At 37.4% G+C, this 18,088-nt stretch overlaps 1 protein-coding gene across 8 annotated transcripts in view; it reads left to right on the forward strand.

Annotated features, from left to right (window-relative positions):
- AGTPBP1 (ATP/GTP binding carboxypeptidase 1) overlaps positions 1 to 18,088 on the forward strand; it is a 166,005-nt gene that overhangs the window by 70,026 nt on the left and 77,891 nt on the right. For all 8 annotated transcript variants that reach the window (XM_047829664.1, XM_047829657.1, XM_047829662.1 and 5 more), the window contains 2 exons: positions 9,734 to 9,831; positions 14,863 to 14,979. In XM_047829664.1, coding sequence (XP_047685620.1) covers positions 9,734 to 9,831; positions 14,863 to 14,979 — 215 coding nt within the window. The remainder of the gene's footprint in view (positions 1 to 9,733; positions 9,832 to 14,862; positions 14,980 to 18,088) is intronic.

An 18,088-nucleotide genomic window follows, 5' to 3' on the forward strand; every position in this document is an offset into this window, starting at 1 on the left:
CCTGAGGGCTCCTTTTCTTTTTCATCTCAGACTAATGGATCACTAAAGTAGAAATGGACATTTACATTGACTAACAAGCCTTCGTGATTAAGATGTGAGAGGAGGGTTTTAACAGCAACTGTTCAGACACAAGGAAAATACCTTCTTTCTGTTTACCATTTTTTTTCATGTATCAGGCTTAATTATGTTTATCACAGTTTTCATTACCTTTTTTTGATGTTTATTCTTGAGAGAGAGAAAGAGCATGAGTGGGTCAAGTGCAGAGAGAGGGAGACACAGAATCCGAAGCAGGCTGCAGGCTCCCGGCTCAGGGCTGTCAGCTCAGAACCCGACGCGGGGCTCGAATTCACGAACCACGAGATCATGACCTGAGCCGAAGTCGGGCACTTAACTAACTGAGCCACCCAGGCACCCACAGTTTTCATTATTTTTTACCTTCCTCAGGTAGAAGATAAGTTCCATGAGGATAGGACTGTTGTTTTTTCCCTTCATTTTATCCTCAGCATCTATTAGACACAGATTGTGTGCATGCAACATTTGTTGATGAAGGAACTGAGCTGACCTTGAGACTTAGTCTCTAGAACATTAAATACCAAGAGATAGTGAAGCAGTGTCTACAGAGGTTTGAAGGAAAGAGTCCTGATTCAAGATTTCTGAAAACTTATTAGTTTCCTTCTGTATGTGAAGGTGACATATTCTTCAGTATATAATGGTATGGAAGTAGATTATCCAGGTATCCTTTCTGAAGTAATCATATGAAATATAACTCCAGCTCAGCCAGTGATGAATTAAGAATACATGGTAGCAGAATAATTATATTAAATATTACAAATTATTAATTATGTAACACTAGATAATTGTAATATTCTTTTGAAATACATCTACAAACTCTTGGCCAAAGATACATAATCCTCAGTTATAGCAAACTGGGTCTTTTACACAAATAAACTAAAGTTTATAATATTTATATTACATATAATTTATGTTATTTATATTGTTGGGGTTCCTCTTCTTAGGAATATTACACTATTCTTGCATTTCTAAAATAATTATAGAAATAGTGGTTCAGATATGGGTTTTAAAATGTAAAATTAACATCTGAAACAGGGATCTTTAGTGTGGGATCTATTGAACCATAGGAATCCATGGATGGAGTTCAGAGACTGTGAACACTTCGACATTCTATATAAAATTATGTACTTTTTTCCCTTGAGAAAAAATCTTGAAGAGATCTATTTATTGTTCTAGAAAAGCAAGGAGACTTCAGAGATGCACAGAAATCCTGAGAGTGCTGAATACAAAGCAAAAACCAGCAAATCAGTTTTAGTAATAAGATATCTAAGTGGATAAAATACTCTGACTAAAAGGAGAAGAATCTCAGGTTGGGTTCTAGAGTGTAAGTAGCTGATACATTCTGGAGACTCTTAACACAGCAGGATGGAAAGCTTGAAAGTAAATAGATTGGCAGATGTATAGCTGTTAGTCCCATCTCAGAAGAGTCAGTATTATACCGAACAAATGTTTAAAACAAGACAGCAGGGATTTTTTCATACAGGTTAGATAATAAGAAGTATGTCATAAATACTAGAGCAAAGATAGATAACACTGTAAACATTGACTAAAAAGGAGAAGTTCATGGAAACACAGTGTTATTTTTCTTGCAAAACAAATTGAGGAAGTTCATCCAATCCAAATGGATGCAAAAGATAAGTCCTGTTAATACATTTCAAAATATGATTTAAATGGACAATATTTTAGACAAGTGTGAGTAACTAAAATTGACCTAAAGAGTAGAAGATCTGCAGGTGAGGTTGCCTTCAGTGAAGACCCCAGACACTGATGACTTGATCTTAATTTTCAAGAAACTTTCCTGTGCTTTGTTTTCCAGAGCATAGGATAAAAGGGAAAGTTTAGAAGCAGCTTTGTTCTGAAATCAAAGCCTGGTAGGAATAACCTGAAACCGGAGATAATTGTCACTCACGAAAATATAAAAGTCCTAAAATATTAGAAAATTGAATTGAGCTGTATTTTTCATGACAATTAAGGATTATTTTTTAAAAAGTAAGTTCATTATAATATTAAGATTTTAATTAATAGAATTTAACAATAGGTTAAAGGAAGAAAACCAATGAGTCCCTTGCTAAATGCCACGAAGAGATTTAATAAAAATCATTCTTAGTTTCAGATAAAATTTCTTAAGGAATCCAGGAATATTTCCCAGACAAGCTGGATATTATCCAACTCAGATCAATAGCCAACATCACACACAGTAATGAAGTGTTAGAGAATGCCTTGCTCAACCATTGTTCAGTAACATCATTTTGAAAGCTCTAGGCAGATCCATAAGCCTGGGAAAGGAAGGGTCTTAACTTTAGCCTACTCTTTCAGTGACTGTCAGTATCTGTGGAGGATATTACTGTCTATGTAGAAAATCCCAGCAAGTCAGTTAAGAAGATGTGTCTTAGACAAGATAAAAGTTCTTGAAGTACTGTTTATAAGATACATGTATAAAATTCAGTAGCTTTCCTGGGTTATGTATGCAGATACAGGAACAAAACCATTTAGAAAACAGGGAAAGTGGATCACATTTAAGGAGCAATAGCAAAAGCTAAATAAACTCCTTGGAATATACGTTCCAAAACCTTACAAAAAGTACTGACTCATTCCTTGTAATTGTTACATCATATAGATATAATGTAATTTATCTAAGTAGTGTCCTGTTGAAAGGCATTTAAGTTTTTCTCTGTATTTTATTAGTTTTTAGTATAAATGAGCCAAGGACATTTTGAAGACCGAGTAACAAGGATTGATTTATATTCCCTGATTTTAATTGTATAATTATAATGATTGATATTGTTCATTAGAATAGAAAAGAAGGCCTCAGACACTCTAAGCTAAATGACATTTCACATCTGGAACAGAAAACCAAAGGAAAATGACGTGTAAAGGAAAATATTTGAAAGATTTGGTTAAAAATTAAAAACATTCTCTCTCTGATACTGAACTGCACTTTCCTTCCTCCCTATCCAGGCAGTCATCTTTCTTGTTTGCAATAGACTTTCTTGAATTCAGTCCCTTTCTTTCTCTCTTATAGTTCATTCTCTGAATGTCAGTTCTTCCCTTGTTTATCCATGGCTAACTGCTATTAGTACATTGGCATACGTTGACCCAGGTTACTACATATATGTAATACGAATAGTTAATTTTTTGCTATTTCCAAAGGAACCTACAGCAATTTGGTGACTGTGTTAATTAGGATGAATTGAGCTGCTGTTACAGAGTGACCTAGGACAGTACCATAGTCACTCAGGCAACAATAGTAACAGACACTTTCATAGCACATACTTCTTGCCTGGCACATTATGTATTAGCCTGTATAATGCTCCCAGCAACACTCATTTTATGGATGAGGAAATGGAGACACAACTTATGGAACTTGCTCAAGGTCAAATGGCTAGTAAATAGAGGACCCGGATTTGAATTAGGTATTCTGTCTCCAGAGCCGCTTTGTTATACTGCAACAAGATAGAAGATTGTTTTTTCTTACATATTCATCCAGAAGATGGGCAGATAAGCCTGGGCAGTAGGCCTCTGTTTCACAGATCATCAAAGGAAACAGTTCTCTTTGTTTTCATCATCTCCTATGGTGGTTTCCTCAAGTACATGTGGAAAATGGTCATGAAAGAAACTGGAACGGGCAATTTTTTTTCTAAAGAATGTGGCCTGGAATTTTGTGTTTACCACTTTGCCTCCCATACTTTTGGCTAAAAACTTATCATATGTCTATAACCACTGTGAGGGAGGCTGGAATCAATAACCTCTAGCAAAACCTCAGAGGCTCTGTTACTAAGGGGAAGGAGAGAACAGACACTTGGGAGGTAGGGAGAAGTTTGTAATCTTCACCATAAGAAGGCACATTGGAAACGGAAGTCCAAAGGAATTTGAAGAAGGTGATGTCAGCTAGAGGGAAGGTCAGGAGGTCCTAATGCTCATCACCCCCACAAACACAGCAAAAACAATAAATAACCAACCACAAAGTGATGGAAATATATGAGAAAGAGTGTTTTTAAAACCCTGAAGAGCTCAAAATCCAAGGATGGCCACAGAGCGAAGTATGGGAAGTGTTTTCTCTGCACTACGCCATCTCTTAGTCCAGACCAGCGCAGCGCCAGGTGGGGTTTCCTTCAGAGAAACCTCACCCTGGGGGGAAGAAGCGGGAGAACCCCAGGACGCCTTCGCACTGTGGATGTCGGTCGCCTTTGCTGCTGAGGCCTTCCAGGTCTGCACCAAAGCTGATGGAGCTGCACGGGGTCCTGCCTGCTGCATTTACTCTCTGGGGATGGAGCTGTTGCTCTGAGCCCATGCAGCTGCTCCTGCTGCTGCGTCTCCCCACCAGCTGGAGTCACTGTGGGGAGCCCCGACACCCACACTTGTTTTCCACAAGGGATCTGCACGCTCTGACGGCCGACACCACCACTGCAGCAAGGGCACCTGTGCCCTAGGACCAGGCATGGCGGTGGTTCCACACGTGCCTGACCCCGGGATCCCAGCTGTGCTACTGCTCTGAGTGCTAGCATGCTAGACCAGGGACTGAGAGGGAGCCCCTTGCCCAGAGCTCTCCCACGTTGTCTGTCTCAAGGAGAACAAGGAGGCCCTAGAAGCTTTTGCCTCTTAGGAACCCTCCAGCCCTAGCTACCGCTGCCACCTGAAGACCCCCAGAGTCAGTGTTGACATTGATCTCTGCTGACGGAGCTGCACGGGGACTGTGCTGCTCTGCCTTGCCAGGGAGCAAAGATACTACATCTTCCCCGGCCTCTGTCGTCACAGCTGTTTTCAGGTGAGAGTCTTTCCCACCCAAGCCAATCCGAAAAGGCTGGAAGAAGCAAGTGCATCTTCCAGACTGAGACGGCACTTTGAGACCAAGAAAACTACGTAAGCCACTCCATACCATTTACAGAGTTTTATTCAAGGTAACTTATTGAGGAGAGCAGGTGGGCGGTCTAGGTGCTGCTACACAGCTATTCTTTGCCCAGTCCAGACCTTAATCCACAGCTTTTATGGAGCGAGGGGCATTCGTGGTGAGGTCAAAGGGTAGTTATCTAATGTGGCACCATATGTGCGCCGGAGGATCTCTACCCGTTATCCAAAATGGTGCCATCTGTGCACCACTTTAGCGAAGCTCAGAGCAAGCCTGTCTGCGTTCTGGTCAGGGCATACATTAACCTCCACTGGGCCCTGAGGGAGGCATTGCTTGGACATGACCAAGATGGAGGGCTGCAGGTGGAGTCGGTTTGTTGGCACTCCTACACAGGTCAGTATCTGTGTGAACAGAGATGCAGAATCCTCAGCAAAATAATAGCAAACCGATTTTAACAGCAAATTAAGAGGATCATATATAATGATCAGGTGGGATTCATTTCTGGGATGCAGGGACATTTCAGCATCCAGAAATCAAAATGTGATATACCACAGTAACAAAATGAAGGATAAAAATAATATGATCATTGCAATAGATGCAGAAAAAGCATTTGGCAAAATTCAAATCCTTTATGATAAAAACTCTTTTAACAAATTAGGTATAGAGAGAATGTTCTTCATCATAATAAATAAAGGTCATATATGACAAATCCACAGCTAATATTGTGTTCTATAGTAAAAAGTTAACAGCTTTTCCTGTGAGATTATGGAGAAGACGGAGATGTCCTCTGTGGCCATTTCTATTCAACACAATACCGGATGTCCTAGCTATAATGATTAGGCTAGAAAGATAATTAAAAGGCCTCCAAATCAGAAAGGGAGAAGTAGAATTATCTGTTTGCAGATAATCTTAAATCTTGTGTATACAAATGATCTTATATATATAAGATCATATATATATATACATATATATATACACACACACACACACACACACACATATATATATATATATAAAGTCTTTATATATATATAAAATCTCCACCAGAAAATTGTTAGAACTGATAAGTGAATTCAGGAAAGTTGCAGGATACAAAATCAAATATACAAAAATCAGTTGCATTTTTATACACCTAATAAACTATCTGAAAGAGATGATAGCAGCTTTATTTACAATAGCATTGAAAACAAAATAGGGATAAATTTACCAAGGAGTTGAATGATCTGTACACTGGACACTATAAGACGTTGATGAAAGAGATTAAAGAAGACACAAATAAATGGAAAGATATCCTGTGTTCTTGGATTGGAAGAATTAATATTGTGAAAATGCCCGTATTACCCAAAGTGATCTACAGATTTAATGCAATCTCTATGAAAATTGCAATGGCATTTTTCACAGAAATACAAAAAATTACTCTAAAATTTTATGGAACTTACAAAAGACCCCCCCAGTAGCCAAAGCAATCCTGAGAAAGAAAGCTAGAGAGGCATCACAGTTCTGGATTTCAAACTATTACAAAGCTATAGTAATCAAAACAGGATGGTACTCAAATAAAGCAGGCACATAGATTAGTGGAACAGAATCGATAGCCTAGACATAAACCCACACATATGGGGTCAGTTAAGAATACACAGTTGGGGGAAGGACATTGTTTTCAATAAATTGTATTGGGAAGGCTGGGTATCCACATGCAAAGGAACGAAACTGGACCCCTGTCTTATACCACTCACAATAGACTATCTTGACATGGATCAAAGACTTAATTATAAGAGCTGAAACTATAAAACTTCTAGAAGAAAACTTACGGAAAAAGATCTTTGACATTGGTCTTGGCAGTGATTTCTTGGGTAGGACACCAAAAGCACAGGCAATGGAAGCTAAAATAAACAAGTGGTATTTTGACAAACGAAAAAGATTCTGTTTTAATTTCAATTTACTGCCCTACAGAATGGGAGAAGATACTTGCAAAACATATATCTGAGAATGAGCTACTGTCTAAAATATATAAAGAACTCTCACAGCTGAAGAGTACAAAAGCAAGTAATCCAATTAAAAATTAGGCAAAGGACCTGAATAAACATTTTCCCAAAGAAGACATACAAATGGCTGATAGTATATGATAAAGTACTCAACATCAGTAATCATCAGGGAAATGGAAATAAAAACCACTTACTGTATCACCTCACACCTGTTAGAATGGCTATTATCAAAAAGACAAGACATGGGAAGTAGTTGCAAGGTTGTGAAGGAAATGGAACTCTTTAACGTTGTTGGTGGGATTGTGAAAATGGTACAGCTACAGTATGGAGGTTCCTCAAAAAATTAAAAATACAACTACCATATGATCTAACAATCCTACTCCTGAGTATATATACATCCAAAGGAATTGAAATAATTATCTTAAAGCGAGATCTGTACACCCATATTCCCTATAGCATTATTCACAATAGACAAGATTTAGAAATGAACTTAATGTCCTTAGATAGATAAATGGATAAAAGACCATAAAACTTCCTTCCTTCCTTCCTTCCTTCCTTCCTTCCTTCCTTCCTTCCTTCCTTCCTTCCTTCCTCTCTCTCATTCTGTCATGTATATATATTTGAATATTATTCAGCCAAAATAAAGGAAGGAGATCCTGCCATTTGCTGCAACATGAATGTATCTGAAGGGCACTATGCCCAGTAAAATACACCAGACGGAAAGACAAATACTGTATGGTATTACTTATATGTGGAATCTTAAAATAAAAACCAAAAAAAAAAAAAAACCCAGCAGCACAAAAAATGATTTTGTGTGAACAGAGAATAGAATGTTGGGTGCCACAGGTGAGGGGAGTGATAAATTAGTTGATGGGGTCAAAGCATACAGATTTGCAGTTTAAGAGGATTACATTCTGAGAATCTGTGTACAGCCTGGTAACTATAGTTACTAATATGGCATTGCATACTTAGACATTCATGGGAGGAGCTTTTAAGCATTTGTACAACAAACACACAGACACTATTGACAGTGTTAATTGTGTGAGGTGATGGATGTATTAGTTATCTTTGTTTTGGTAATCATTTTACCTTGTGTATTTGTATCAAATCATCACATTGTATACTTTAATATATACAATTTTATTGGCCATTTCTTCCTCAATAGAGTTAAATAGTTTAGAAAAATATCCTTTTTTAAAAAATGTTTATTTTTGAGAGAGTGGAGAGAGTATACATGCATGCACAAGTAGGGGAGGGGCAGAGAGAGAGAGGGAGACACAGAATCCAAAGCTGGCTCCAGGCTCTGAGCTGTCAGCACAGAGCCCAATGCGGGGCTCTAACCCTCAAACCATGAGCTCATGATCTGAGCCGAAGTTGGACACTTAACCAACTGAGCCACCTAGGCACCCCCCAAAATATTCTTTTAAAATATTCTCTATCTTGTTTTTTTTTTTTTTGTTTTTTTGTTTTTTTTTTTAATTTTTTTTTTTTTCAATGTTTATTTTATTTTTGGGACAGAGAGAGACAGAGCATGAACGGGGGAGGGGCAGAGAGAGAGGGAGACACAGAATTGGAAACAGGCTCCAGGCTCTGAGCCATCAGCCCAGAGCCTGACGCGGGGCTCGAACTCCCAGACCGCGAGATCGTGACCTGGCTGAAGTCGGACGCTTAACCAACTGCGCCACCCAGGCGCCCCTTCTCTATCTTGTTTTAAAGCACTCAGTTACTCACCTGAGCACTCTACTCTTCTTTCCTTGTCTCTCCTACAGCCATGGTCCTCATGTCTCTTTACATTCTGTTCCCTGAGTTTTTCTCTAATGTATACTCATTATCCCCATTCCTGCTATATTGGTCAGACAGTTACTGTCTCCAGTTAAATGGTCCCCCTCCACATATGTTCTCCCTCTCACCCACCAGAATGATCTTTTGAACAGTTTCAAGTTGAATTAAGCCATTTTCTTCTTGAAAATTCTCAGTGCTTATCTTCCAGAGGCTAAAAATCTAAACTAGTTGGCCTACTGTGTGCCCTACATGTTCTCATTCTTATTTGCCTTTCTTAGTACTTTTCCAAGCATACAAGTTTAGTTATACTTGCTGTTTCCCAAAGATACCATCTCAGCCTTTTGTTTTCATCTTTTTTAAAAGCCACACTCACCCACCCTTATGTGATTCACCTAGAAAGCTGCCATGTTTTCTGGATATTCAGGATATTGCTTAATCACTACCTGTTTTGTGAGGCGATCATTCATAGCCCCGTGACCCCAAGCAGTTTGCAGTTATTCCATCCTCATATTCCCATAACTGTTTTACGTATATGCCTTCATGAACGTAAATCTTTTGTATTGTAGTTATCTGTTTACTCTTTGCTGCTCTTTAACCTCATGAGCTCCCTGCAGACAGGGAGTAAATATATTTACACATATTTAAAAGAATACCCAGCACGTGGCACTAAGGCACATGGTAGCCATTGAAACAAATAGATGGGAAGTCAGTTGATAAAGGCATGAAAGCAGTTCTTGAAATTTGTCATGTACAGGAAATAAGATGTTTCATTTAGGCTGTTGCAACAGAAGACATTATTCATTTTTAAAAACCGAGAACATCAGCAAAAACACCCATGCATTTTTACAGTGCTTTTTCAAATTTTAAAGCACTTTCACTTTATCTGCTAGGTTTTTCAACAGCGTTAGAGACATTTTTAATGAGGCATTTCATTAACTTTTCCTTTGGTGATTGAAACACCGATGTGGTATGTCTGTGCCACCCTGTCTTCGGATGTGCATGTTGCAGAATGCTTACCTCTGACCTACTCATAGTGCGTTTTGTGTCACAGTGGACGACGTAGTGGATGAAAGTGATGACAACGATGAGCTTGACTTAGAAGCCGAAAATGAAACTGAAAATGAAGATGACGTAGATCAAAATTTTAAGGTTAGTGTGACTCCATCTTTAGTGGACTTTATAAATTGTATCCACAGTTGTAAAACAAAGGTTGGGGAGGTAGGTATAGCTTAATGGTAGATTAATTCATGTAGTCCCCATCTGTTTATTATGATGAGGGTGGACACTGAATTAATGAAAGGGAAAATAATATTGTTCTGAATGCGTTGGTCTGAAAAGGGTGTGAGAATAACTTACCTTCACTCTCTTTGGCCAGGATGACCTAAGGTAACCCATCTGGCTTAGGTTTCAAAGTCTAAGGAAATCTGAGTTTGAAGGAAAGTGGTTTGAGACTCTAAGTGGCAACCTGTTCCTCTTTCAGCAATCTTTTGGAGATATCAAAATATTAGGAAAACAATCTGTAACTGCTGGCTCTTTGGTAAGAATTAGGGTCTACGTGATGATTCTTAGGTTTCAGGTAATTGGAGAAGAAAATGGACAAAAGTATTTATTCAATTGAGACTAGATAAAAAATATTGTCATGTGATATTAAGTAAAAAGGCAGGGGAGTTTTCAGAATTTGGTGGCATCCCTAGAAGTATAGTGACTATATTTGCTTTATTTAGTGTTAGAAGGGGTTGTTTTAGTATCTTTGGAAAAGTATCTGTTTAACTCTTTCAGTTTTCAGCTGTTTAACTTAGTGCTTTTTTGGCATATGGGGAGGGATTCATTTGACCTTTGCCTGCTTGCACCTTTTTGTCTTGAAATGTTACATCAAAATTGGGTACACTGCATATTTGACCCCCTCTGGAGATAGAATCTAAGATATTGGAGGGAGATTTCCACCTTTTTTTTTTTTTAATTTTTTTTTTTAATGTTTGTTTATTTTTGAGAAAGACAGAGCGTGAGTGGGAGAGGGGTAGAGAGAGAGACACAGACTCCGAAGCAGGCTCCACGCTCTGAGCTGTCAGCACAGAGCCCGACAGGCTCCAACTCATGAACCCTGAGATCATGACCTAAGCCAAAGTTGGATGCTTAACCAGCTGAGCCACCCAGGCACCCTGAGATTTCCATCTTAATAGGAGATGGAGAACCAGTTTTATTATCACCAACTGTGATCACCAAGGCAGGCTTTGGCAGAAATGTCAAGTTAGCCAATCTGGACAGCATGATGGTCTACATTCTTACCTCAAGAAGCTGCAAAGAAGAAAACCCATGCAGGCTCTGATGGTCAAGGCAAAAAATCTGGGCTAACTGTGTGATTGTGGTTCGGGACTTGATGGAAGTGAAAGAACTATGGGATGAGAATTTAGATTCTGTTATGTAAAGTGTTCCTTAGATAATAGGAAAAATCACCTGTTTGGATTCTTTGGGAAGTGAGTGTTTAAGGATAGTAAAATTTTTCAGAGTGACACTAAATTTATGATTTGAAGTATTATATTTTGATAGAAACTTTTATGTACTGTATGTTTCCATGTTATTAAAAACATAGTATGTTGAGTATAATTCATTCTTTATGATTCAGGGTCCTCATTAAAATATCTGTTATTGGGATCACTACAGATGTAAAGACAGAGAGATTGGTGGGAAAATAGAACTCAGTAGGAATTATAACAATGATTCTATTTTGCTCCTTGGAAATTGTCAGTGTAGATGCATGAATACATTACTTAAAATTTTTTTAAAAAATCATATGAGAGTAAAGTTATGTATATTATGTATCATGATCCTATACCCCTAAATATGTCAGTGTATATTTCCTAAGAATAATGATACTCTCTTACATAACTACAATGCAGTTATTAACTTCATAAGTTTATACTGATAGAACATTTTTATCTAATCTACCATGCATATTTGACTGTCAGCTGATCTAATAAATGTCCTTTATGACTTTTTTTTTCCTCTCTCTAGTATTTTTTTTTTCCTCTCTCTAGTGCTAACATCAGGTATTGTGTTTAATTATCTTGTCCCTTAGATCTCCTTTAATTTAAAACATTTCCACATATTTCTTTCTCTTTTGTGACATTCACATCTTTGGAAAATATAGTTGTTGGCTGTGTTACTCACTGGAATGTCCATGATTGCTCACATTTCTCCCACTTTACCTTAACACAGCAGTTGTAATAATAAAATATAATAGAATGAATTTATTGAACATCCAATCTTATGTTAGTCCATGCTGTTTTTAATTTTTTTTTAAGTTTATTTATTTATTTTGAGAGAGAGAGAGCATGACTGGGGGAGGGGTGGAGAGGGAGACAGAGAATTCCAAGCAGGCTCTGCACCATCCGCACAGAGCCCGATGTGTGGCTCAAACTCACAAAGCGTGAGATCACGACCTGAGCCGGAATCAAGAGTTGGATGCTTAACCGACTGAGCCATCCAGGCGCCTGTACTTTTTTTTAAAAATTGAAGTATAGTTGACATACACTATCTTATTAGTTTCAGGTATACAGCATAGTGATTTGACACTATGAAATGTTCACCATGGTCAGTCTAGTTACCACTTGAATTTACCATTTATGCTAATCCATGCTCTTTACATATAGTAACTCTAAAGCCTCATCTCAGTCCTCTAAGTTACATGGTATTAATTACCTCTGCTTTACATGGCTAATAATCAGAAGAAGGAGGCACAAAAAGATTACTAATGTAGCTTATAAGAGGGGGGACAGGATTCAGAATAAAGCAGTCGGATGTGAATGTCAGCTTTCTTTACCACCATGCTATACCCAAATGTTATTTGTTTATTTTTAAAGGGCTACAGAATTGTTGACTCTTTGAAACTGCTGAGTTCTATTATCTTATTTTCTTCTTTACCACAGTCTGCCTCTTACTGTCTTTGGCAGTTACATATTTAGTAAAACTTAATTTTTCCTTTTATTCTAAATCCCATTACTTCTTTCCTTGTCAGGTGAACCTGATGTGCATTGAGTTTAATATTTATTTGTGTTCCATTGTGTTTATACTCATAGAGACTCTTTTTTTCCTCACCATAGCAATCCCATTCTCTATTCTCTTTACCCCAGATGATTCTGCTTGGAGCATTTATAGAAACCTGGAGGTTTAGAAGACTCATTTCCAGATAGCCAAGACTTGTCAGTATACACACTTCAATGTGTTTTTTCCCCTCTCCTTTACTTTAGAAGAACTTTAAGGAGTGATAGACAGTTGTTGTTGTTGTTGTTGTTTTTCCCTGAGGCTGTCAGTAGCTCTTCATCTTTGTTTTTCCCTAAACCAAAACACAGAATTTCCTGCTGTTGACCTCTCAAAGTACAGTTTTTTTGGTCCACAATGACTGTTTTACAGATAAATTATTATTATTTTTTTGAAAGTAGAGAGCCAATCTCTAAGGCTTAATTTTCACAAAGTATTGAATATTGAATTCTAGTATGTTTAGAGAAAGAATACTTTTGTAAACTTTTTATTTTTTATTTTTTTATTATTTTTTATTTATTTATTTTTTCAACATTTATTTATTTTTGGGACAGAGAGAGACAGAGCATGAATGGGGGAGGGGCAGAGAGAGAGGGAGACACAGAATCGGAAACAGGCTCCAGGCTCTGAGCCATCAGCCCAGAGCCTGACGCGGGGCTTGAACTCACGGACCGCGAGATCGTGGCCTGGCTGAAGTCGGACGCTTAACCGACTGCGCCACCCAGGCGCCCCATGTAAACTTTTTATTTTAAAAGCATTCTCTATTAGGTGCCAATCAAGGAAATTATATATTTTGATTCATCAATTAATAATTTGAAGACACATGAAATTACATATTCAAGTACTAATAATTATATAATAGTGATACAGTAATTATCATGATACTCTTTAAATACACATAGTGTTTATTATTTCTGGCAATGGAGAAAATCTTTTTGTTGGTTATACAAGGGATAGCTAAGTTCCTGAATATAAAATATGAGAAATACATAGTATGTTTTTCCTTTTAAATTACTTAATACGAAATATGTACATAGAGTCTATGGAGACTGTGTATATGCATATACACGTATAGAAAGTATTGTAAGAATTGGGGCATGGTAGAATAAATTTAAGGCTAAAAGTAAGTTCACTCTGATAGTAAGGTAAATGCAAAGTTAAAAATGAATGCCCATTGCAGACAAATCTTACATCTCTCTTTTTCAGTGAAGGTGGTGGTAAGTTTGTATTTGTGTGAGGCCACATTTGGTGAGAATAGCTTGGGTAGTAGGTAAACTGACACTTGTCCTTCTGTCACAGCATACTTCTGGCCTTTGAGCAGATACAGATAAAATTAATCCTGGATGCATATCCTGTTTTCCTAAGGTCAGACCTCTCCTTTAAATTTACCCTCTTCTTTCTTAAAAGGGCATGAAAATCATTTCTGGTTGTTGTTCAACTTTTCACTTTTTTCCCCCCGAAAAACAAAGTGAATGGTGACACTGAGCTTTTCTAAGGGAAATTATTGACCAAGGAATACAAGAGGACAGTATAATCATTAATTTGTCTTGAGGCAGTCCATCGAGCAACAGTGTATGCTCTGAAATCAACGATGAATTTTACATCCTGGGTGTTCTCTTTGCATGCTGTGTGATTTTGAGCAAGCCACTTAACCCTCTCTCTACCTCCGTTTCCTCTTCAGTTAAATGGAGGTAATAATGCTATCTACCTCATAGTGTTCTTGTGCAGATTAAATTATGTAAAACCCTTAGTGCTTTACACATTTTCACTGCTTAGTAAATGTTATGATTATCACCACCACTATCTTGTATTTATATTTTTCAATTTAGTTTTAAGTTTTACTGCCCTTAAATGTGAATAAAATTTTGACAGTTCAGGAGGGCATACTTTAGTCTGGATCTTGATGCTAGGTTTTCCATCTTGAGGTGCCCAAATGCTGTGTTCTATTAGAGTAACCTTTAACACAGTAAAACAACCAAAACAATGAAATGTGCAACAATGAAGCAAAAATACAAGCACATTTTAATTTATACAGCTTTTATTCAGTGATTATTCTCTACATGTGATTAATAATTTGGAAAATTTTAGTCTGAATTATATTCTGTAACTTTTTCTTAACTGGTGACATTTTTATTATTTCAGAATGATGATATTGAAACGGATATTAACAAGCTAAAACCCCAGCAGGAACCAGGACGAACGATAGAAGAACTTAAAATGTATGAACACCTTTTCCCTGAGCTTGTTGATGATTTTCAGGTATAAATATGGAAAATACAGCATCTTAATTGATTTTAAGAAAAAATTCTTTTTTTTTTCTTCCTTAGGCCTATGATCACTGGTTTCCTTCTCCTTCCTGTTTCTAAAATGTGAAAGTAATATTGCCTTTCTGAGTGACATTGGACTGCTGCTTTAGCATTCTGAGCTGCAAACTGCTTATTTATAAAATGAGGGGACCAGCTCATTTAGTTTTTGGGCTGGCTTAAAACTTTTTCATCACTTTGGCTCATTGCTTTAATTGGCATAGTTTCTTACTCTTTGTAAAAAAATAATCTTTAAAATGGCATTTCAGAATCTGACATTAAAGTCATCTTTGTAGCAGTTGCATCCAACTGAAGGGGAGACAAGAGCTAAGAAAGTGCTAAATTAAAACTGTAGTCTGCTTGTTGTGTTGGCTGGAGGTTTCCATGTAACGGGATGGGGTGTGGGGGGTGGGGAGGACAACTTGAAGTCTTTATATCTGATTTGGTTCACAGGGAGAGTGACTTCTTGTTAACATTTCTTACCCTCATTTATTTACTGGAGTGCGCGTACGTAGCGTGGGTTACGTAGCAAGTAAACCTGGTTGAATTGATGGTGATTAGTAGGTTTAGTTTCTTATTCCCACTCAGCTGCCTGCTGTGGTGGGTCCTTGAGTAAGTCCCTGAAATTGCCCAGAATCTTAAACTGTAAAATAAAGGGTGAACCAGATAATCTCAGATTTATTCAGCTCTTACTACAAGCCCCATACCCCATAAACCCATTTATTTCCATTATAATTCTTAGTTGCCTAAAGAAAAAGACTTTAATATGAAGTTATGTATGAGAAATAAAAAAAGAAATACAGTTGATCCTTGAAAAATGTGGGGGTTAGAGGTGTCAGTCTCTGAATGGAGTAAAAAGTGCATGTATAACTTTTGATTCCCCCAAAACTTAACTACTTAATAGCTTCCTGTTGACTGGAATCCTTACTGATAATAAAAGCAGTTGATGAACACATTTTGTATGTTGTATGTATTATATACCAGGTTCGTACAAATACAGCAAGCTACAAGAAAGAAAATGTCGTTAAGAAAATCATAAGGAAGAGAAATACGTATACAGCACTGTACTGTATGTTCTGTGCGTATCAGAAACAATCCGGGTTAGTGGTGTTGACACTCACTGTGCTCATTCTTCAGGGTTCTCTTTGGGATCTTAACGAGCTTGGGACGCAATAGGAACAGCCTCTAGTTGCTCCCCGCTGCCTTCCCCCCCCTCCTCCCCCCCCGCCCGCCATTTCCTCGGTGCTCGCAAAGATTTGAGGGATGTTGGAAGGTACTCTAAAATCAGGCGGACTAGAAAGAAGGCAGGAGTAAAGGAGAATGGTATTTGTCAAAAAGAGAAAAAGAAGAAGACAGGAGGAGGCATTTGGGAAAGGGTACTGAACCTACTAGATGTATGGCTGTTCTTTAAACATCTTTGTGCCCAGCTAAGAACTGCTTAAAAATAACACCTGGGAGGTGACAGATAGTGCTACCTCAAAGCAGAAAAATACTGCAGAAGGAATTTGGGAAGGAATTTCTTCTTTCTTTTCTATGTGTGTATAGGAACTATATAACATGATTAAAAATGGTAGGAGTTTTGATGTGTGAATAAAGAAAAATAATTTTTTAACGGGTGTCAAGGCCAGGATTTTGGTTTTCATTCTTTCGCAGGCTACTTCTTTCTTGTAGGCTACGATGGTGAGTTCTTGTATATCTGCCTGTTAATTCATCACCCAGAATAGGCTACCCTTGATGGTTTCCTGCTTGGCCCCTAACAGCTGGTCAGCTTGTCCTTTAATTTGGCTGCTCATAGAAGTGGGTTCCTACTTGTGGTCTGACTTGGCCAGGGCCGGATGGTAAAGACGGGTTTGTCAGAGTGTAAGTGCTCTGAAAAGTCTTCTCAAGTAACTGACTCCTTTTTATTATGTGTAAGTAAAAGAAGCTATTTCAAGTATTTCAGTTAATACGTATTTATCAATGTGTTCTCTATTTTGCCACAAAGTATAGTGTAGAATAGTTAACTGTATTTCTGTGGCATGTGTTACAGGAATAGCACATGGTCTTTTATTTACACAACTGGACAGTTATTTCTAAAGTAGCTGTGTTGGCAGTTGACTGTCTTTCTCATTTTTAAATTTCAGATGAATGCATCTTTAGGATACATTAATCTCTATTTTTTGAATTGTGTGTTGGAGCTGTATCTAAGCAGCAAGATTTAAGTGATACATTTTAGAGAATTAAAAATATTGGTTGGTTCCAGATAAGAAGTGTTTGAAAGAATTTTTTCAGCCATCATCTTATCAGATACTGGCAGATCATGAGATATTAAACACAAATGAAATTAATTTCAACTTTTTAAATGACTTTTTCCATTTGGACTTACATGTCATTTTCAGTATCAACCATTGGAGTTTAAAATTACTTGATGTATTTGTTAGAATTCTGAACACCACCCACTTTGCTTCCAGATGTGTTAAGGCTACTATTCAGTGGCCAGATGGAGGCAAATTGAATACATTTGAAGGCAACTTGTAGAAGTGTTAAAGTAATTATCAACAGACTTTTGAGGGACCTTTTTAAAACTATGATTATTTATTCATAGTGACAGTTACAGTTTTATTTGCTTTTGTTTCTTAATGGCAGAATATGGGAAGTGTCAAAATTCTGAATTGTCACAGCTCTTTTTTCATGTATTTGTGGTGGCATGATGACGGTTGCCTTATGGACTTTTGTTAGTTTTGTTTTTCTTTTTTTCCTCTTTTTATTTTGGTTTTAAATTTTTATTAAAGTCATGTATGGACAGAGTTTAAAGAGTCACATAGCTTTACCTAATTTAATCAGGAAAACTGGGTCCCTTTCCCACTACTGTTTCCTACCATCACTTTTAGCATGTTTTTGACACTAATCCCCATATTTCTAAATGGTAGGCTCACAGTGTCATCTCTTGATTTTCCTGCTTTTGCTCTTTTTTGTTATTATTTTAAGATAGGCATCCAATAATTTTTAGTCTTCTTTTTTAGTACTGTATTTAAAATTTTAAGCTACAGATTTCCCTCTAATTACTGTTTTAGCTACATTACACA

This window comes from Prionailurus viverrinus, chromosome D4 (genome assembly GCF_022837055.1).
Source record: "Prionailurus viverrinus isolate Anna chromosome D4, UM_Priviv_1.0, whole genome shotgun sequence".
Lineage (NCBI taxonomy): Eukaryota > Metazoa > Chordata > Mammalia > Carnivora > Felidae > Prionailurus > Prionailurus viverrinus.